At 37.0% G+C, this 23,028-nt stretch overlaps 1 protein-coding gene and 1 long non-coding RNA gene across 5 annotated transcripts in view; one reads left to right on the top strand and one right to left on the bottom strand.

The window, feature by feature from the left end:
• The window catches only part of LOC118973630 (uncharacterized), an 83,059-nt gene that overhangs the window by 9,141 nt on the left and 50,890 nt on the right, over positions 1 to 23,028 (bottom strand). The window lies entirely within an intron of this gene.
• VPS45 (vacuolar protein sorting 45 homolog) overlaps positions 1 to 23,028 on the top strand; it is a 132,084-nt gene that overhangs the window by 63,367 nt on the left and 45,689 nt on the right. For all 4 annotated transcript variants that reach the window (XM_037024883.2, XM_073234558.1, XM_073234560.1 and 1 more), the window contains one exon: positions 17,316 to 17,447. In XM_037024883.2, the coding sequence (XP_036880778.2) occupies positions 17,316 to 17,447 (132 nt within the window). The remainder of the gene's footprint in view (positions 1 to 17,315; positions 17,448 to 23,028) is intronic.

Genomic DNA, 23,028 nt, shown 5'->3' with positions numbered 1-23,028 from the left:
GAATACAGCAAAGTTGCAGGATACAAAATCAACACACAGAAATCTGTAGCTTTCCTATACACTAACAACGAATCAATAGAAAGAGAAATCAGGAAAACAATTCCATTCACCATTGCATCAAAAAGAATAAAATACCTAGGAATAAACCTAACCAAAGAAGTGAAAGACTTATACTCTGAAAACTACAAGTCACTCTTAAGAGAAATTAAAGGGGACACTAATAAATGGAAACTCATCCCATGCTCATGGCTAGGAAGAATTAATATCGTCAAAATGGCCATCCTGCCAAAAGCAATATACAAATTTGATGCAATCCCTCTCAAATTACCAGCAACATTCTTCAATGAATTGGAACAAATAATTCAAAAATTCATATGGAAACACCAAAGACCCCGAATAGCCAAAGCAATCCTGAAAAAGAAGAATAAAGTAGGGGGGATCTCACTCCCCAACTTCAAGCTCTACTACAAAGCCATAGTAATCAAGACAATTTGGTACTGGCACAAGAACAAAGCCACAGACCAGTGGAACAGATTAGAGACCCCAGAAATTAACCCAAACATATATGGTCAATTAATATTTGATAAAGGAGCCATGGACATACAATGGCAAAATGACAGTCTCTTCAACAGATGGTGCTGGCAAAACTGGACAGCTACATGTAGGAGAATGAAACTGGACCATTGTCTAACCCCATATACAAAGGTAAACTCAAAATGGATCAAAGACCTGAATGTAAGTCACGAAACCATTAAACTCTTGGAAAAAAACATAGGCAAAAACCTCTTAGACATAAACATGAGTGATCTCTTCTTGAACATATCTCCCCGGGCAAGGAAAACAACAGCAAAAATGAGCAAGTGGGACTACATTAAGCTGAAAAGCTTCTGTACAGCGAAAGACACCATCAATAGAACAAAAAGGAACCCTACAGTATGGGAGAATATATTTGAAAATGACAGATCTGATAAAGGCTTGACGTCCAGAATATATAAAGAGCTCACACGCCTCAACAAACAAAAAACAAATAACCCAATTAAAAAATGGGCAGAGGAACTGAACAGACAGTTCTCCAAAAAAGAAATACAGATGGCCAAGAGACACATGAAAAGATGCTCCACATCGCTAATTATCAGAGAAATGCAAATTAAAACTACAATGAGGTATCACCTCACACCAGTAAGGATAGCTGCCATCCAAAAGACAAACAACAACAAATGTTGGCGAGGCTGTGGAGAAAGGGGAACCCTCCTACACTGCTGGTGGGAATGTAAATTAGTTCAACCATTGTGGAAAGCAGTATGGAGGTGCATCAAAATGCTCAAAACAGACCTACCATTTGACCCAGGAATTCCACTCCTAGGAATTTACCCTAAGAACGCAGCAATCAAGTTTGAGAAAGACAGATGCACCCCTATGTTTATCGCAGCACTATTTACAATAGCCAAGAATTGGAAGCAACCTAAATGTCCATCTGTAGATGAATGGATAAAGAAGATGTGGTACATATACACAATGGAATACTACTCAGCCATAAGAAGTGGAAAAATCCAACCATTTGCAGCAACATGGATGGAGCTGGAGAGTATTATGCTCAGTGAAATAAGCCAAGCGGAGAAAGAGAAATACCAAATGATTTCACTCATCTGAGGAGTATAGGAACAAAGGAAAAACTGAAGGAACAAAACAGCAGCAGAATTACAGAACCCAAAAATGGACTAACAGGTACCAAAGGGAAAGGAACTGGGGAGGATGGGTGGGCAGGGAGGGATAAGGGGGGGAAGAAGAAGGGGGGTATTAAGATTAGCATGCATGGGGGGGAGGGAGAAAGGGGAGGGTGGGCTGCACAACACAGAGAGGACAAGTAGTGACTCTACAACATTTTGCTAAGCTGATGGACAGTAACCGTAATGTGGTTGTTAGGGGGGACCTGATATAGGGGAGAGCATAGTAAACATAGTATTCTTCAGGTAAGTGTAGATTAAAAATTTAAAAAAAAAAAAAAAAGAAAGAAAGAAAGAAAAGGGGGATTACTCCTTAACAGGATAAAACTATTGGTAAATCAAAGATCAACGCATGCTTTAAATATCCTTAATGTTGATCACTTAAAGGGTGTCAGATGATCAGCTATGGAGGTACTCTTTTCTGATAATATTCCTTTCTCTTAATTAAAAAAAAAAAAAAAAAAGCAGTTACTGTGTGCTGACCTCCAATGAGTTCTGCACAGTGGTATAGAGGGCATGTCAAAGTGTGGGCAAAGGGTCTGTTTGTTTCTACGCAGAAGATCAAGGCCTAGCTTGGATACCCAGAAAATGAACTAAGATACGATATGAGGAGGAGCTTCCGGCATCAGCACTCTCTGGAGGACTCGTGCCGGGGGATGATCATCAAAAAGCCTCCACAGGGATCCGGACGATGCTGCGGTTGTGGCTGCATCCAGCCCACCATCTCCTGGACTTGCCATGAGAAGGAGGAGGGAGATGTCTAGGCTGGCATGTGCATACAGTGAGACAACGAATTTGACCGGATCTGTACTGTTGGAACTCAACCAGGAGTTGGGAGGGGTGCAAGTTGTAGCACCCCAAAATCTCATGACTATAGACTATCTATGGTTAAAAGAACATATGGGATGTGAACAGATCCCAGAAATGGGCTGCTTTAATTTGTCTAATGGTTCAAGTACAGTTGGAAAATATCCATCATATCATAGATAAATTTTCACAAATGCCTAGGGTGCCTAAATGGTTTTCTTGGCTTCACTGGAGATGGCTGGTAATTATAGATTTGCTTTGTTTATGTCACCGTATTCCTATTATGTCAATATGTGTGTGCAAATTAGTTAGTAGTTTAAAACCTATACATACTTAAGGTACTCTACAAGAAGATATGTCAAAGAAATAATCAATCCTCCCAAGTTTCCTTCATATGCTACATCTATAGCTTTTCTTCTTCCTTCCTAATTACAAACTTTAAATAGAATTCGTGCCTCATATCGAATTTACCGAGTATCATAATTCCTCCAGGTGGTAAAGATACCTCGAGACAAGTGCTGGGCATAGAAGCCACAGGGCATAAATCTGCAAAGAAGTAAAAAGCTAACCTTTGCAAACAATATGGCTTCTCTCTCACTTACCAACTTTACATTTCCCTGTATGGCCCCGGAAGATGACTGGTTAGCCAGAGACGGGTAAGATTCCTCAAGGGAGGAACAACCTAAGACAGGCACAGTCGCAGGGGGGCCATCAGGTGAGAATTTGGGGATCAACAGAGGTGAGGCTCAGAACCTCACCCCCCCTGTTTTGAGAGAAATCTTCTGCATCCGTGGATGTTTTGCTGCCCTTGTCTAGCCTGGATTAATACTTAGTCCATAGGCACACACCTGATCATCTGATCATCTACATTTGCCTTCTTACAGCACTAAACTATGTTTTCTACCTTTATCTTGCATCTACCTACCACTTCAGCATTTTATTAAAAATAAAAATAATAATAATAATAGGAGAAATGTGGGATCTACATATAAATCAAGTACAAAAATCAAATGAATATTCATATTTGACCTGATGGTTTATAGGTCATATTGCATGATCAAAACCGAAAGTTTCTGTGATGACTGCCCTTGTACTGTTCACCATGTAAGAATTTATTCACTCTGTAAGAATTCGTTCACCATGTAAGAACTTGTTCGTTATGCTTCAGAAGATTGGAGACTGACGAGAATTAGGCTTGAGATGGATTAATGATTGTACATTGAGCATTGACCCCCCTATACTGAATTTTATTGTTGTTAACAACCATTTGATCAATAAATATGAGAGATGCCCTCTCAAAAAAAAAAAAAAAAAAAAAAAAAAAAAAATTACAGACCAATATCCTTAATGAACATAGATATAAAAACACTCAACAAAATATTAGCAAACCCACTTAAAAATGCATCAAAAAGATCATACATCATAATCAAGTGGGATTTATTCCAGGGATACAAGGATGGTACAGTATTCGAAAATCCATCAACATCATCCATGACATCAACAAAAATCACATGATCATCATATCCATTCATGATAAAAACTCTCAACAAAATGGGTATAGAGGGTATGTACCTCAACATAGTAAAGGCCATATATGATAAACCCACAGCCAACATCATAGTTAACGGCTAAAAGCTGAAAGCTTTTCCTCTAAAATTGGGAATAAAACAGGGATGCCCACTCTCCCCACTTTTATTCAACATAGTACTGGAGGTCCTAGCCACAGCAATCAGACAACACAAAAAATAAAAGGCATTCAGATTGGTAAAGAAGAAGTCAAATTGTCCCTGTTTGCAGATGACATGATACTGTATGTAAAAACATCCTAAAGAATCCACCTCAAAACAACTATAACTAATAAATGAATTCAGCAAAGTTGCAAGATGCAAAATCAATCAATACACAGAAATCTGTTTTACTTCTGTATTCTAATAATGAACTAGAAGAAAGAAAAATCAGGAAAACAATTTCATTTACAATTGCTTCAAAAAGAATAAAATACCTAGGAATAAACCTAACCATGGAGGTGAAAGACCTATACCCTGAAAACTACAAGACAATCATGAGAGAAATTAAAGAAGACACCAATAAATAGAAATAAATCTCATGCTCATGGACAGGAAGAATTAATATTGTCAAAATGGCCATCCTGCCTAAAGCAATCTACAGATTCAATGCAATCCCTATCAAAATACCAACAGCATTCTTCAATGAACTAGAACAAGAAGTTCTAAAATTCATATGGAACCACGAAAGACCCCGAATAGACAAAGCAATCCTGAGAAGAATAAAGCTGCGGGGATTACGCTCCCCAACTTCAAGCTCTACTACAAAGCCACAGTAATCAAGACAATTTGGTACTGGCACAACAACAGAGGCATAGATCAATGGAATAGACTAGAGAGCCCAGATATAAACCTACACATATATGGCCAATTAGTATGTGATAAAGGAGCCATGGATATAAAATGGGGAAATGACAGCCTCTTCAACAACTGGTGTTGGTAAAACTGGACAGCTAACATGTAAGAGAATGAAACTGGATTACTATCTAACTCCATACACAAAAGTAAACTCAAAATGGATCAAATACTTGAATGTAAGTCATGAAACCATAAAACTCTTAGAAGAAAACATAGGCAAAAGCTCTTGAATATAAACATGAGCCACTTTTTCCTGAACACATATCCTTGGGCAAGGGAAACAAAAGCAAAAATGAACGAATGGGACTACATCAAACTAAAAAGCTTCTGTACAGCAAAGGACACCATCAGTAGAACAAAATGGCATCCTACAGTATGGGAGAATATATTTGTAACAACATATCCAACAAGAGGTTAACATCCAAAATATATAAACTCATGCATCTCAACACCCAAAAAGCAAATAACCTGATAAAAGAATGGGCAGAGGATATGAACAGACATTTCTTCAAAGAAGAAATTCAGATGGCCAACAGGCACATGAAAAGATGCTCCACATCACTAATTATCAGGGAAATGCAAATTAAAACCACAATGAGATATCACCTCATACTAGTTAGGATAGCCAATATCCAACAGACAAGAAACAACAAATGCTGGCGAGGATGCAGAGAAAGGGGAACCCTCCTACATTGTTGGTGGGAATGTAAATTAATTCAACCATTGTGGAGAGCAATATGGAGGTTCCTTAAAAAACTAAAAATAGAAATACCATTTGACCTGGGAATTCCAGTCCTAGGATTTACCCAAAGAATGCAGGATCCTGGTTTGAAAAAGACATATGCACCCATATGTTTATCGCAGCACTACTTACAATAGTCAAGAAATGGAAGCAACCTAAGTGTACATCAGTAGATGAATGGATAAAGAAGACATGGTACATATACACAATTGAATATTATTCAGCCATAAGAAGGAAACAAATCCTACCATTTGCAACAACATGGATGGACCTAGAAGGTATTATGCTCAGTGAAATAAGCCAGGCAGAGAAAGACAAGTACTAAATGATTTCACTCATTTGTAGAGTATAAGAACAAAGCAAAACTGGAGGAACAAAATAGCAGCAGACTCACAGACTTCAAGAAGGGACTAACGGCTACCAAAGGGAGGGGCATGTGGAGGATAGGTGGGGAGGGAGGGAGAAGGGGATTAAGGGACATTATGATTAGCACACATAATGTAGGAGGGTCACAAGGAAGGCAGCATAGCACAGAGAAAACAAGTAGTAAGTCTATAGCTTCTTACTATGCTGATGGACAGTAACTGCAATGGGGTGTGGGGATTTGATAATATGGGTGAATGTAGTAACCACAATGTTGCTCATTTGAAACCTTCATAAGATTTTATATTGATGATACCTTAATTTTTATGTATTTATTTATTTTATTTTGATATCATTAATGTACAGTTACTTGGACAACATTATGGTTAATAGACTCCCCCTATTATCAAGTCCCCCACACATACCTCATTACAGTCACTGTCCATCAGCATACTAAGATAATATAGAATCATTACTTGTCTTCTCTGTATATACTGCCCCACCCCACTACATTATGTGTGCTAATTATAATGCCCTGTTTTCCCCCTTATCCCTCCCTTCCCATCCATCCTCACCAGTCCCTTTCCCTTTGGTAACTGTTAGTCCATTCGTGGGTTCTGTGAGTCTGCTGCTGTTCTGTTCCTTCAGTTTTTTCTTTGTTCTTATACTCCACAGATGAGTGAAATCATTTGGTATTTGTCTTTCTCTGCCTGGCTTATTTCACTGAGCATAATACCCTCTAGCTCCATCTATGTTGTTGCAAATGATAGGATTTGTTTTCTTTTTATGGCTGAATAATATTCCATTATGTATATGTACCATATCTTCTTTATCCATTCATCTACTGATGTACACTTAGGTTGCTTCCATTTCTTGGCTATTGTAAATAGTGCTGCAATAAACATATGGGTGCATATGTCTTTTTCAAACCAGGATCCTGCATTCTTTGGGTAAATCCTAGGACTAGAATTCCCAGGTCAAATGGTATTTCTATTTTTAGTTTTTTCAGGAGCCTCCATACTGCTTTCCACAATGGTTGAACTAGTTTACATTCCCACCAGCAGTGTAGAAGGGTTCCCCTTTGTCCACTTCCTCACCAACATTTGTTATTGTTTATCTTTTGGATGGTGGCCATCCTAACTGGTGTGGGGTGATATCTCATTGTGGTTTTAATTTGCATTTCTCTGGTGATTAGTGATGTGGAACATCTTTTCATGTGTCTGTTGGCCATCTGAATTTCTTCTTTGGAGAAGTGTCTGTTCAGCTCCTCTGCCCATTTTTTAATTGGCTTATTTGCTTTTTGTTTGTTGAGGTCTGTGAGCTCTTTATATAATTTAGATGTCAATCCCTTATCAATGATACCTTAATTTTTAAAAAGCCTGTATAAAAAGAAAAGAAAAGAGAGCCAAGAACCAAGCATTGAATAGAGGATGTGGAGCCAGAAATGGAGACTGAGGGGACAAACAGAAAGGTAGGAAGAAAACCAGGAGAGCATGGTGTCATGATGACCAAGGAATGAATGGTAACCTGTGTACAATCTTCTGAGAAGTAAAGAAGGTGAAGACAGTGAAGAATCCCTCAGATTTAGCAATGTGAAGGCCTTTGGTAACTTTATTCCCCAATTTCAGTGCGGTTGGAAACCAAATTAGAAAAGGTTTCAGGGTATAAGATAAAATAGAGATAACAAATATACATAATACTTCTTAAGTTTTGCGTGAAGGAGTCAGAGAAATGGTATGGTAGCTAAAAGAGATTGTGTGCTCAAGAGAAAGATTCAGCACTTTGTAATCTGCTGAGAATTATCTTAAAGAAGGAGAAGTAGGTAATGCAGAAGAGAAAGAGGAAGAGCTGTAGAAGTGAAGTTCTTAGGGGATCCAGAGCACAAGCAGAGGAGCCTTTAATTAGAAGCAAAGGTACTTCTTTCATTTTAACAGTTCTGTTGGTGCAAACATGGGAACCATCTTGTCTGATTGCTTTTATTTTCTCAGTAAAATATGATGTCAGGTTATCAGCTAAGGTAGTGGGTAAAAAGAGGAAACATTGTGAAATTGTCATCTTGTAGTTTAGGAACCAAATTTAATAGGAAGATCTAAGTAGGCCTTCTAGGCAAGATTGAGTACTCATTAGAGTTTTGTGGTCATTAATTTAAAATACAACTTTTGAGCCTAGTTGTGTGGCTTTCTCCAGCAATGTTTAACTATACTAGTTAAATGAGGGGACAGCTAATAGCCTGGATCTAACCAAGATTTTGGGAAATGAATACAAGAGGAAGTTATTAGATAGTGAGAAAAGTATTGTCAAGGGGATTGGAGGTCTTGCTGAAGTCAAAGAATTATAACTGATGCACTAGTGTAGGTGAATCAGAAGTTGAGAAGATGGTTATTGGAGAAAGAGATCTTGAATTCAAGATTTCAACATGCAGATACTTGTAATTTATGTTATAATTATGTCTAGTGTTGGTTGTGAGAGATAGAAGAACAGATGCGTGTGGTTGAGAAAACCACAATGTGAAATAAATAGTCCACGTTGAGAAAAAATTAAAAACTAAAAAAAATAAGAATGAATAGTCCACGTTGATGTTAAAAGTCACGGAAGTTCTTGAGAGGAGCAAGAGTAAAAAGGAGAACAGTAAACCAGAGCTTCAAGGAATAAGAGAGTGACGAGAAAATGAGGTCAGGAGAAAACAGTACAGCTATATCATGAGCTTCTAAGATAGTGGAAATTCTGAAGAATGCAGGGAAATGGTTATAAAACTATAGCCCAGGGCACAGAAAATGCCTTCATCACTTCTTGGCTCTGTTTAAAAGAAGGAAGACTGCAAAGGGCTCAAAAAGATATACTAAACAATTCCACTTCTAAAAGTTTGCCATATAGATAGATGTACTCCCACAAGTACACAAAGATATATAAACAAGGATGTTTACCACAACATTTGTAATAGTGAAAGAAATGGAAATAAGCTAAATATCCATCAATAGAGGACTAGTTACAACACAATACTATGCATTCTTAAGTGTCATAACTCTTCATGGAGTGATACAAAATTTTCTAAGATATATTGAATAGAAAAGCAATATACTATAATATCCTTTTGTGTAAAACAAAACAAAAACCTGTATATAAGTATAAATGTGATTATATACATACATATATATAAATAAGTCTGTGCTTGACTATACATATATATAATATGTATATTACATATATATGCAAGCACATGTATGTTTTATGTATACAAATATTTCTGGAAGAATAAGAAATTGTTAATAGTGGTTACCTCTGGATATAGAGACAGTAGTTAGTTATATATGTATCTATCCTTCTATTAGGTATTGGTTTAAGTATTGTAATCTTGAAGTAAGAACTATGTTTTATTCATATCTGAGTTTTTCACAAATTTAACACAGTGCTTTACAAATAGATGTTCAATAGATATTTGTCAAATTTCTTACATAGGCATCTAAAGCAGTTGATGTGACAAGATTGACATTTGGAAAATTTGTTAGAGCATAAATTTTTTGATGTTAAAAATTTAGATTTTTGTATTTTGTCAGTAACCCTACACAATCCAGTTGTCCCCACTCTCAGCTCTAGCCACTGTCTCGGCTCTGGATCATCACATTGAGAAGAGTCAGAGATTTTATCCGTCTTTTGATAATTTAAGTCTCATCATGATTGAACTTCTTGGTTTTGTTCTCATTGTAATATTAGAAGGTATCAAAAAGAGATGTAGCAAGAATACAACTTTGTAAAATCAGAAACATCTCTAGAAATATTTTAGCCCTTGGCTACTAAATTAATGGTTAAGCCATTTGGTGGTATAGCTATATCCACAAATTGAGTTTGATCTTTCTCCTGCACATGGGACTCCCACATATCCTACTTACCAGACTAATTTTTTTTCTCATTCCAGAATTTCTTCTTGTCCTTAATAAAAACAAGCAATTTAAACATTTGGTGAGAAAACTGAGCTATCTGGTCATGCATTCCAGAATTAGTCAATTCAAAAAGGAAGTACTATTTCACATTTATGCATATTTAATAGAATCTTGTTGCTGCAGCTTATTTTAGTTTTTATAAAAGCAGCATCCCTTTTTCATTGGCCTTTTCCCCAATAGTAAATACCATATTTACCATCTGTAGGTGTATTAAAAAATTTGAATTTTAGCCATAAGTTTAAAAGTCTACAAAGTAGATAAGATACTGCATCTTAAAAGTTTGAGTTTTTCTGCTTAACATACCCACACATAGCAATTATGATTTCCAGAAATACTATGTGTGAAAATTTTTGTTTACTTTTCTAATGAAATAAGATGTTCATTGTTTGGGTTCTCAAGGTGTCCTTCCTTGTATATCTATATACAGCATGAACTGGCTGCTGTTTTCTAATGTTTGCTGTTTGCATTAATTAATGTTTTTGGTTGCTATGGTGAATTATAGAGTATTGAAAGATGTGTACAAATAATTGAACTTGTGTATTCCACTTAGCTTCAACTATCATATGAAAATGACTTGCTGTATATTTTACTGTTGGCCTTATCAGAACATCTACTTTTAAACTTCACTGGAGAAAGAAATGAAAAGAAAAATGTCAGGCATGTTTAAAAAAATTTTTTTTTCATCCATGTTCCTCCTTAAGCCAGCTAGAATGAGTTGTAGGATATTCAGGAAAACATTTATTAATGTTTTCATAATCAGTGCAACATAGTCATCTTTGTTAGGCACACAATTCAGTCTAGCTTTAGCTCTACCAGCCTCTCCTTTGTCTAGGTTTTGTCCTTCCATTAAAACCTATACCCACAGTTACCATCCATGACATTTTCTTCCCTTTCCAGTAATACAAAGATTCTCTGGCACCCTGAAATTATCAGACTAAAGGATAGCATTCACCGGCTATGTTAGAAACCTGCATGAGTTTATTCCTTCCCAGTTCTTGCCTTTCTTTTCCTTGAGAGACAGAAGTACTATCAAAGCAGGTAATGGACAGAGGGCAGCTATGGAGGACCAACATCTATTTTCCAAGATGATTCTCATTAGAGCACCCTGCCCCCCAAGACCCCTTTGTGGACATTTTAGCACTGACCTGATTTTTAGCCCCATCCAGGGAGACTTTCTATCGCGTGTCCCATCCCACCCCACTGTTGCTGTCTGTCTGCCAGCTGGGTCTAATGTAAAGGGAAAGGGTTCGGGGTGGGGGGATGTTTCTACTCCTTGAAAGACTACTGATCCTACCGGAAACCAACCTGTTTACTGTACTGTTGTAAATATCATACCTTTATATCCTGTATATTGGCTTCTTTTAAATAAAGTGAAGTGTCTTAGAAAAAAAAAGCTGCTTTTTTAAAAATCTTTTTTTTATTATAATTTTTTTATTAAGGTATTATTGATATACACTCTTAGGAAGGTTTCAAATGAAAAACAATGTTACTACATTCACCCATATTATTGAGTCCTGCCCCCATACCCCATTGCAGTCATTGTCCATAAGCGTAGCAAGATGCCAGGGTCACTATTTGTCTTCTCTGTGCTACACTGTCTTCCCCATGATCCTCTCCACACCATGTGTACTAATCATATTACCCCTCAATTCCCCTTCTCCCTCCCTCCCCACCCACCCTCCCCCACCCCTCCCCTTTGGTAGCCGCTAGTCTAGTCCCTTCTTGGGGTTTGTAAGTCTGCTGCTATTTTGTTCCTTCAGTTTTGCTTTGTTGGTATACTCCAAAAATAAGGGAAATCATTTGGTACTTGTCTTTCTCTGCTGGCTTATTTCATTGTCTGCTCAGCTGCTTTTTAAATTGACTTATCAGATCAGGAGCTCAAAACAAGTGTTACTGTCTGGTTCGTCTCATCAGTTATTGTACCCCTGCAAGGGAGAAACTTCCCTGCCTTCTTCTTACTGAAATAATCTGTGCAATTCATGAGTATTTACTCAAGGCAAACTATATAATGTCTCAGACCAGAGTTGTTCCTCAGCATAAAGAGCATTTGCATGTGGAATCTTACTGTAAGAAATACTAATTTTCTGAAAATATAATTTAATTTCAATTTTGAGGATTTTACAGTTTCTGAACACTGTAACTGCTTTTGCTTTTCCTATTTTCTACCTAGACTGACCCCCAGATGGTTACAACATAGACCAAACTATTGGTAGAGCATCCTCTGGCTCCTTGATGGCACATCCTTTAACATTAGATTTTTTTTTCCTCACAGAACTCATTGTTTACATCTTTAATGACTATTAAACCAGTTGTGATTGCACTTGAGAAGCCAATTATCTCAGATCATTGGTATTTCTAGAACCAATGTAGTGGGAAGAATTTAAAATTTACATCCTTAGAAATTTAGTTTTTAAAAGAAATTGTGTATATCTTTGAGGGTAATACTGTGAAAAAAGGAACAGACACCCACCCATTTTAAAAATTACAACCAACTGTAGCTTATTTTATCACCTTTGCTGTGAAATATATCCCTAAAGATCCTGACAAGAACTGAACTTGAATTTCAACTGTTCACATTCCTTGTCCCCTTCTGTAGAAAATTAGTAAGAATTGAAACAGTGTGTATCAGTTGAAATAAAAGAAGAGAACCTGTATTTTGCCTGAATATTCAGTCCCCAAATAAATAAGAATTCATCATAATTGGTAGAAAAATATTACTATCATAATCATATAATTCTTCCTAAGCAAATGACTCCTCAGCAAGAAAAAGCTGGCCAGTAACTGGACATGAGAACTTGAAGGAAAAAACTTTGACGGTATAGAGAATGTTGGTGATTCATGGACAGTGGTAGTGCTTTCCTACAAGTTAATGCCAAACCTCTTTCCCTGTAGCCTAAAGCATCAGATTAATATTGGATTAATAATTTAGCCTTAAGGCTCATATCTACTTCTCTGGGGTACTGAGGAAACCACACAAATTATAGATCAGTGTCACTACAAATTCACTGTTTCTAACCTCATCTGGGCCTTCAGGAATACTCAGTCAACTTTTGATGTATCCCTAGTCCCTCTTCGTCTCATTCTCCACATCAGTCTTGAATGTTTTCCATTATCCTCACAGAGGAAAACATTGAGTCTGTCAGACATTAACTCCCTCAATGTCTAGGGCTATTTATAAATTCATATATAAACTTATTTATAAACTTATTTACATATACCCACCTTTATCTCCTTCCATCATTCTAAAGGAAATACATCCTTTTTTTTCCCTATTTAGAACAAATTTTTCTACCAACACTTGTTTTTGACTCCTGTCATCTCTTTTGAAGCCTTTCTCTATTGATTATTTTCACTCTTTCACTCTGTTTCCTGTATTTTCAGCTTCCCTGCTATTTACTTTCCCACAGACTACAAGCATACTCAAGTTTCTGCTATTAAGCAAGTAGTAAATGTACAGCCCTTGAGCCTGGGTTCTGCTCTGACCTATCTCCTTCCCTTCACAGTCAGGCTTCTTGAATACAGTTGGTCTTCACTTCTTACCTTTTCAATCCATATACCCTGGCTTCTTACTCCACTATAGTACAACAAAACTTTTCCTGCAAAAATGCATCATAAGAATGTGCACAGTGGTCTCTGAATCCTCACCTTATTTACCCCACTACTTCATTTAACATTGTTAGCCATTCTAGTCTTGAAACTCACTTGTCCCTTGGCCTCTCCCTTCTGGTTCCCTTACTTTGCTGATAGTTTTCTTCCCAGTTGCCTTTGCTGCCTACTCTTCTTATTTATCTTGAAGATGTTAAAGACTTCCCCAAAATTCTGTCTTTGTTCTCTTCTCATTCTACATGATTTCCCTAGGTAAAACTCACCTTTTCCCATGACTTCAGCTGCCACCTTTATTCAAGGAAATCACCAGACCTGAATATCCAGATGTCTGGTGGACATCTCCATTGGGATGTTCCACAGGTATCTCCAACACAGCATGTTTATGTCTTACTTTCAGTAAATCAGTCTTGCTTTCTTTCTTCTCAAATCTAAACCACTATATCTAGTCACCAAAACCAGAAGTTTTTTTGTTTTTCTTTTTTGCTTTCACAAATTAAAAATTCTTATTATGCATTGTATTTCACACAATATACAATGTGTGTTAATACTAATATGTATTACAATATATACTTATAAAATATATATTGCACACTTTAAATAATATATATATTTTTTAAATTTTATTTTGGTATCATTAATGTACAGTTACTTGAACAACATTATGGTTACTAGACTCCCCCTATTATCAAGCCCCCCACACATACTCCATTACAGTCACTGTCCATCAGCATAGTAAGATGCTATAGAATCACTACTTGTCTTGTCTTCTCTGTATATACTGCCTTTCCTGTGTCCCCGCCCTGCTACATTGTGTGTGCTAATCATAATGCCCTGTTTTCTCCCTTACCCCTCCCTTCCCATCCACCCTCCCCAATCCCTTTCCCTTTTGTAACTGTTAGTACATTCTTGGGTTCTGTGAGTCTGCTGCTGCAAAACCATAAGTTTTAAAGTTGTCGTGGGCTCTTCCTTTCTCCTCATCCTCCACATTTACCCATTGACCAAATACAAAACAGTATATGTTTTTTGTGTCTTCTATATCCAGTTGCCCCTCTCCACTCCTGGTATTTATTTGCCAGATGAAATCTCCCTAGACGTTTTACAGTTGCCTTTTGTTCTCCAGCTTTTCCTACCAACAGTACCCAGTTCACTCTCACACAGCTGCCAAAATTATCCTTCAAAAAAGCAAATTTGATGTGATAACCTATTAAAACCCTTCAGTGATTCCCCCATGGCATGTAAGATTCAAGGCTTTCTATGATCTGTCTTCTGCTTCTCTCACTATATCCCCAACTGAAAGCTTCATTACAGCAATAAGGAAGGAGTTAAGATGACTCCAAAGTTTTCGTCCTAAGCATCTGAAAGGATAGAGTGGCCATCAACTTAGATGGGGAACACTACAGGTGGAACAAACTTAATAGGTAAGATTAGGAATTTGAATATGTTGGACTGAGAAATATATTAAACATCCCAGTAGAAAAGTCAAGTAGGCAGATAAGTCTGGCATTTAGGAGAGAGGTCTGGGGTGGAGGTAGAGATTTAGGAAGTAGATGTATTTAAAACCACAAAACAGGGTAAAACCATCTAGGAATGTGACCCTTGAACACTTGAAATATGGCTGGTTCTCCTGAGAAACTGAATTTTTAAAATCTTATTTTAATTAATTTAAATTTAAATATCCTTATGTGGCTAGTGACTACTACACTGGACAGAGTAGATGTAGGAAGCAAGTATAGATCAAAAAGAAAGGGAGACCAGTGATTGGGCTCTGGGCACTCTAACATTAAGAGGTCAGGGAGATGAAGTGAGACCATCCTGAGAAACTGAAAAATAGCAACGAATGAAGGAGAAGGAAAACTGAGAATCTGATATCCTGGGAACCAAGTAAAGAAAGTGTATCAAGGAGGAACAAGTAATCAACTTAGTTTGGAAGGACTAAAAGCCTTTATAAATACATGGTACTGACATCATGTGGAGAAATAGGCATTTTCCTGAATTGCTGGTGGAATGACACCTGTGAAGCAAAATTTAAAATGCACAACATAGCCAAGATAAGGACAAGGGCAGAACAGTATATATAAAATGGTTTCATTTGTGTGTGTATGTGTGTGTGTGTTGTAAGTAAATACATAAATATGTATATACTTATCTATATATGTATATACATATATTTATGCAAACATATCACTGAAAGGATACATAACAGGCAAATAATAGTGTTTGCTTCTACAGAAAAACTGGGGTGCAAGAGGACCAAGGTGACAAGGAAACTTACTTTTTTTACAGTGTTCCCTTTAGTATTTTATACCATGTACAAACATTTATCTAGTCAAAGTATATTTTAAAATAGCAAAAAATGATTGTAAAATATTTAATAGCATGTAACTTTTAAAGCATTGTGGTTCTAAACATATTGTTTCAGGTGGATAGTCTTAAGTGAAGCTTATCTTTCCTTAAAAAGTAAATTTAGTATTTCAAAGGCATGATTTTAAGTTCCACATTCACATAGAAATGTCATAATTGACTAATTCGGTGCAAAATAACCACCTCTTCATCATACGGAGCCTTTAATTGAGTAACTCTGCAATTCAGAGATCATCTAAACATTTTTAAATCGCCACATGATCTGATTCTGTTCCCATGAAATCCCAAGAACAAATACTCTTCAGTTAATTCCTTCAAGGTGTTTTAGAAAGAGAAACAGAAAGGAAATGTAGGGTTTGTTTGTTTTCATGATTATATAAGAATGTAGATCCCTGGATTAAAGATATTTCAATGCTGTAACCTCCAAACTGGATGCTTCTACTTGATATAAGCAATGTCCAGTAAGTGATTCAATAAAATTACTTGCCTACTAAGATTAAGTAATTTTATCTTCTTCTGAGGGTATAAGAAAACAAGGCAAACTTTTGCAGTTTTGAAAATAGTATGATTTCCTTCTTGTTGATACCTACAGGAGGAGCTAATAGGAAGACTACTCACTTTCGTTATAAAGCCATTTTGATAAAGATTGAAACAGTAAAATTATACAGTGCTACCTACATGAGGCTAGTGACTGGGCTGATATGTCAGCATGTCTAGTAACAAAACTGCACCCACAGTTTTATTTGTTTGTTTCCATGGTTTCTTTTTCTTGGTTTATCAAAGGATCTGGGAACAAAGATTTTTAAGAAGAGGTGGAGTTCTGAGAACTGCCATTAATTTATGTGTCCCATTCTTTTTCTACACTCAAAATGCTAAATGTTTCTAATTCTCATGTTATGGGGACATCCAAATATAACAGTATTTTACAAAATACTTTATTTTGTAAATAGTTCCTTGGACAGAGGCCATTATAATGACACTGTACTAAATATTTGACAAAGGTGATGTGTAGTCCAAGCATAAATTACTTCTATGTTGATATCATGTCACATGAAGTAGTCTGAGCCTCTTGAATATAAAAGAATATTTCTACATTTGGTTCCAGCAAAACACTATTCTGCTATTCTGAAATCCACAGCACAGAAATTTTAAGACATCTGCTCATTAACAGAAAGCAAATCACTATTCAGCATTTCCTGCTCTGTTTCCTGCCAATTTCAGATAATTAAAACTTTTTAAACCTTTTATTCTATTCTGCTTTAATTCTGCTTCCTCCACCAAAAAAAGAAAGATTTAGAAATTTAAATCTTTGCCCTTATTTCCTTTTATGACACCTTCTTCATTATTACAGACCTCAGGATATCATTTTGTTTGTAATTGGAGGAGCCACCTATGAAGAGGCCCTAACAGTTTATAACCTGAACCGTACCACTCCTGGAGTGAGGATTGTCCTGGGAGGAACCACAGTACACAATACAAAAAGGTAAGGGGAAAAATTCAGTTCTTCCACTCTATCCCGTTGCCCAGTGAGTAAAGCTCAATTCCCTTTATACAGGAAAAGTAAGGTGACCCAAATTGCAGAACAAACTACTGTAGACGAAATGCCTCTGTTCACAGAATAATTTAGTTTGTGTAAGGTGAAAGATCTGTAATACCCATTAGGTTCATTAATCACTTAATTAGATCACAGACCTGGAGAGTAAGAACCAACCTGCACACTGTTAACTATGTGTCCTGTGTTCAAAGGAAGAGAAATCTAAGCCATAGACTGGCACTTTGAAAATACCTAAACATAATGGTATTGAATTCTGTAAGTTTTTCTATTTTGTTGATTAATTACATTCAGTCAATAAGTATTTAGTAAGAAGAATACAAAGATGAGTAAGATAAAGTTTCTACCTCAAGTAAGTCATTGTCTATTGGGAAAGATAGAACAAAAAAATAAGAAAACCAAGTGTCTGGAAAGACAGATGAAAGAGCCATGGATTCTCAAGTGACTAAGAGAAACTAGCAAATGTTCCATGGATAAAAATAGTATATAAGCTGTGTCTTAGGTAGAAAATGGACGTATGAAGGGAAAGCACATTCTATGCAGAGTTAACCACATAAACAAGTTCCAGAAAGCTGTAGGCAACAAACACAGAAAGAATATAAATAGTCAGTGGTCTGGGATGTGCATAATAAGTGAAAAGGTTGATTGAATGCCATAATTATGGAAGACCTTGAGGAATTCCAGGCTGAAAAATTTCTTGTGCAGAAAATGAGAAATTATTGAGAGTTTTTAAGACATAAAATTACAAGAGGTCACAGTATTTTAAGAAGATTAAATTGGAAGCTAAGGATAGGAAAGAAAGAGGAGAGGAAAAGACTAGAGAACCATGGCATGATAATTAAATTTAATGATTGGAGACCCTTAGAGATCAGTGCTGAGCTATGTATACATGGATACGTTGGGAATCATTAGAGGTGTTTGTGTTTTTCATTTTGTAATATCTGGCTTTTTAATATAACTTTTCCCCCTTATTATGGAAGTAAGACACATTTATTATGAAAAAATTCTTTTGTTGAAGTATACTTGACATATCATATGTCTATATATAATATGTGTATAATAGCTTCAGGTGTACAAGATAGTGATTTTACATTTATATACATTATGAAATGCTCACCACTGTAAGTGTAATTATCATCTGTCACCATATAAAGTTATTACAATGTGATTGACTATACTCCCTACGCAGTACTTTTCATCCTTGTTACTTATTTTGTAGTTGGGAGTTTGTACCGCTTAATCCCTTTCACCTGTTTTGCCTTTCCCACCCCTTTGGCCACCACCATTTTGTTCTCTGTATCTGTGAGTGTGTTTCTGGGGTTTTTTGTTTGTTTATTTCTTCATTAGTTTTTTATATTCCTCATATGAGTTACATGATGTAAACTACATGGTGTTTGTCTTTCTCGGTCTGCCTTATTTCAGTTAACATAATACATTCTAGGTCCATCCAGGTTGTTGGAAATGGCAAGATTTCATTCCCTTTTATGGCTGAGTAATATTCTATTGTGTATGTATACTACATCTTCTTTATCTGTTCATCTACCAGTGGACACTTAGGTTGTTTCCACATCTTGGTTGTTATAAATAATGCTGCAAAAAACATAGGGTTGCATACTTTTCAAATTAGTGTTTTCATTTTCTTCAGGTAAATACCCAGAAATAGAATTACTGGGTTGTATGGTATTTCTGTTTTTGGTTTGTAGATGAACCTCCATAATGTTTTCCATACTGGCTGCACCAGTTTACATTCCCACCAACAGTGCACAAGAGTTCCCTTTTTGCCACATCCTCACCAACACTTATTATTTCTTATCTTCTTAATGCTAACCATTCTCACTGGTGTACAGGGATATCTCACTGTGGTTTTGATTTGCATTTCCCTGATGATTAGTGCTGTTGAACATCTTTTCATGTGTCTGTTGCCATATGCATGTTTTCTTTGGAAAAATGGCTATTCAGGTCCTCTGCCCTTTTTTTTTTTTTTTTTTTTTTTTTTGAGAGGGCATCTCTCATATTTATTGATCAAATGGTTGTTAACAACAATAAAATTCAGTATAGGGGGGTCAATGCTCAATGTACAATCATTAATCCATCTCAAGCCTAATTCTCGTCAGTCTCCAATCTTCTGAAGCATAACGAACAAGTTCTTACATGGTGAACGAATTCTTACAGAGTGAATAAATTCTTACATGGTGAACAGTACAAGGGCATTCATCACAGAAACTTTCGGTTTTGATCATGCAATATGACCTATAAACCATCAGGTCAAATATGAATATTCATTTGATTTTTGTACTTGATTTATATGTTGATCCCACATTTCTCCTATTATTATTATTATTTTTATTTTTAATAAAATGCTGAAATGGTAGGTAGATGCAAGATAAAGGTAGAAAACATAGTTTAGTGCTGTAAGAAGGCAAATATAGATGATCAGATGATCAGGTGTGTGCCTATGGACTAAGTATTAATCCAGGCTAGACAAGGGCAGCAAGACATCCACGGATGCAGAAGATTTCTCTCAAAGCAGGGGGGGTGAGGTTCTGAGCCTCACCTCTGTTGATCCCCAAATTCTCACCTGATGGCCCCCCTGCGACTGTGCCTGTCTTAGGTTGTTCCTCCCTTGAGGAATCTTACCCGTCTCTGGCTAACCAGTCATCTTCCGGGGCCATACAGGGAAATGTAAAGTTGGTAAGTGAGAGAGAAGCCATATTGTTTGCAAAGGTTAGCTTTTTACTTCTTTGCAGATTTATGCCCTGTGGCTTCTATGCCCAGCACTTGTCTCGAGGTATCTTTACCACCTGGAGGAATTATGATACTCGGTAAATTCGATATGAGGCACGAATTCTATTTAAGGTTTGTAATTAGGAAGGAAGAAGAAAAGCTATAGATGTAGCATATGAAGGAAACTTGGGAGGATTGATTATTTCTTTGACATATCTTCTTGTATAGTACCTTAAGTATGTATAGGTTTTAAACTACTAACTAATTTGCACACACATATTAACATAATAGGAATATGGTGACATAAACAAAGCAAATCTATAATTACCAGCCATCTCCAGTGAAGCCAAGAAAACCATTTAGGCACCCTAGGCATTTGTGAAAATTTATCAATGATATGATGGATATTGTCCAACTGTACTTGAACCATCAGACAAATTAAAGCAGCCCATTTCTGGGATCTGTTCACATCCCATATGTTCTTTTAACCATAGATAGTCTATAGTCATGAGATTTTGGGGTGCTACAACTTGCACCCCTCCCAACTCCTGGTTGAGTTCCAACAGTACAGATCCAGTCAAATTCGTTGTCTCACTGTATGCACATGCCAGCCTAGACATCTCCCTCCTCCTTCTTATGGCAAGTCCAGGAGACGGTGGGCTGGATGCAGCCACAACCGCAGCATCGTCCGGATCCCTGTGGAGGCTTTTTGATGATCATCCCCCGGCACGAGTCCTCCAGAGAGTGCTGATGCCGGAAGCTCCTCCTCATATCGTATCTTAGTTCATTTTCTGGGTATCCAAGCTAGGCCTTGATCTTCTGCGTAGAAACAAACAGACCCTTTGCCCACACTTTGACATGCCCTCTATACCACTGTGCAGAACTCATTGGAGGTCAGCACACAGTAACTGCTTTTTTTTTTTTTTTTTTAATTAAGAGAAAGGAATATTATCAGAAAAGAGTACCTCCATAGCTGATCATCTGACACCCTTTAAGTGATCAACATTAAGGATATTTAAAGCATGCATTGATCTTTGATTTACCAATAGTTTTATCCTGTTAAGGAGTAATCCCCCTTTTCTTTCTTTCTTTCTTTTTTTTTTTAAATTTTTAATCTACACTTACCTGAAGAATACTATGTTTACTATGCTCTCCCCTATATCAGGTCCCCCCTAACAACCACATTACGGTTACTGTCCATCAGCTTAGCAAAATGTGGTAGAGTCACTACTTGTCCTCTCTGTGTTGTGCAGCCCACCCTCCCCTTTCTCCCTCCCCCCCATGCATGCTAATCTTAATACCCCCCTTCTTCTTCCCCCCCCTTATCCCTCACTGCCCACCCATCCTCCCCAGTTCCTTTCCCTTTGGTACCTGTTAGTCCATTTTTGGGTTCTGTAATTCTGCTGCTGTTTTGTTCCTTCAGTTTTTCCTTTGTTCCTATACTCCTCAGATGAGTGAAATCATTTGGTATTTCTCTTTCTCCGCTTGGCTTATTTCACTGAGCATAATACTCTCCAGCTCCATCCATGTTGCTGCAAATGGTTGGATTTTTCCACTTCTTATGGCTGAGTAGTATTCCATTATGTATATGTACCACATCTTCTTTATCCATTCATCTACAGATGGACATTTAGGTTGCTTCCAATTCTTGGCTATTGTAAATAGTGCTGCGATAAACATAGGAGTGCATCTGTCTTTCTCAAACTTGATTGCTGCGTTCTTAGGGTAAATTCCTAGGAGTGGAATTCCTGGGTCAAATGGTAGGTCTGTTTTGAGCATTTTGATGCACCTCCATACTGCTTTCCACAATGGTTGAACTAATTTACATTCCCACCAGCAGTGTAGGAGGGTTCCCCTTTCTCCACAGCCTCGCCAACATTTGTTGTTGTTTGTCTTTTGGATGGCAGCTATCCTTACTGGTGTGAGGTGATACCTCATAGTAGTTTTAATTTGCATTTCTCTGATAATTAGCGATGTGGAGCATCTTTTCATGTGTCTCTTGGCCATCTGTATTTCTTTTTTGGAGAACTGTCTGTTCAGTTCCTCTGCCCATTTTTTAATTGGGTTATTTGTTTTTTGTTTGTTGAGGCGTGTGAGCTCTTTATATATTCTGGACGTCAAGCCTTTATCAGATCTGTCATTTTCAAATATATTCTCCCATACTGTAGGGTTCCTTTTTGTTCTATTGATGGTGTCTTTCGCTGTACAGAAGCTTTTCAGCTTAATGTAGTCCCACTTGCTCATTTTTGCTGTTGTTTTCCTTGCCCGGGGAGATATGTTCAAGAAGAGATCACTCATGTTTATATCTAAGAGGTTTTTGCCTATGTTTTTTTCCAAGAGTTTAATGGTTTCGTGACTTACATTCAGGTCTTTGATCCATTTTGAGTTTACCTTTGTATATGGGGTTAGACAATGGTCCAGTTTCATTCTCCTACATGTAGCTGTCCAGTTTTGCCAGCACCATCTGTTGAAGAGACTGTCATTTTGCCATTGTATGTCCATGGCTCCTTTATCAAATATTAATTGACCATATATGTTTGGGTTAATTTCTGGGGTCTCTAATCTGTTCCACTGGTCTGTGGCTCTGTTCTTGTGCCAGTACCAAATTGTCTTGATTACTATGGCTTTGTAGTAGAGCTTGAAGTTGGGGAGTGAGATCCCCCCTACTTTATTCTTCTTTTTTAGGATTGCTTTGGCTATTCGGGGTCTTTGGTGTTTCCATATGAATTTTTGAATTATTTGTTCCAATTCATTGAAGAATGTTGCTGGTAATTTGAGAGGATTGCAT

This window comes from Manis javanica, chromosome 4 (assembly GCF_040802235.1).
Source record: "Manis javanica isolate MJ-LG chromosome 4, MJ_LKY, whole genome shotgun sequence".
NCBI lineage: Eukaryota > Metazoa > Chordata > Mammalia > Pholidota > Manidae > Manis > Manis javanica.
This window is presented reverse-complemented; position numbering and strand designations above follow the sequence as displayed.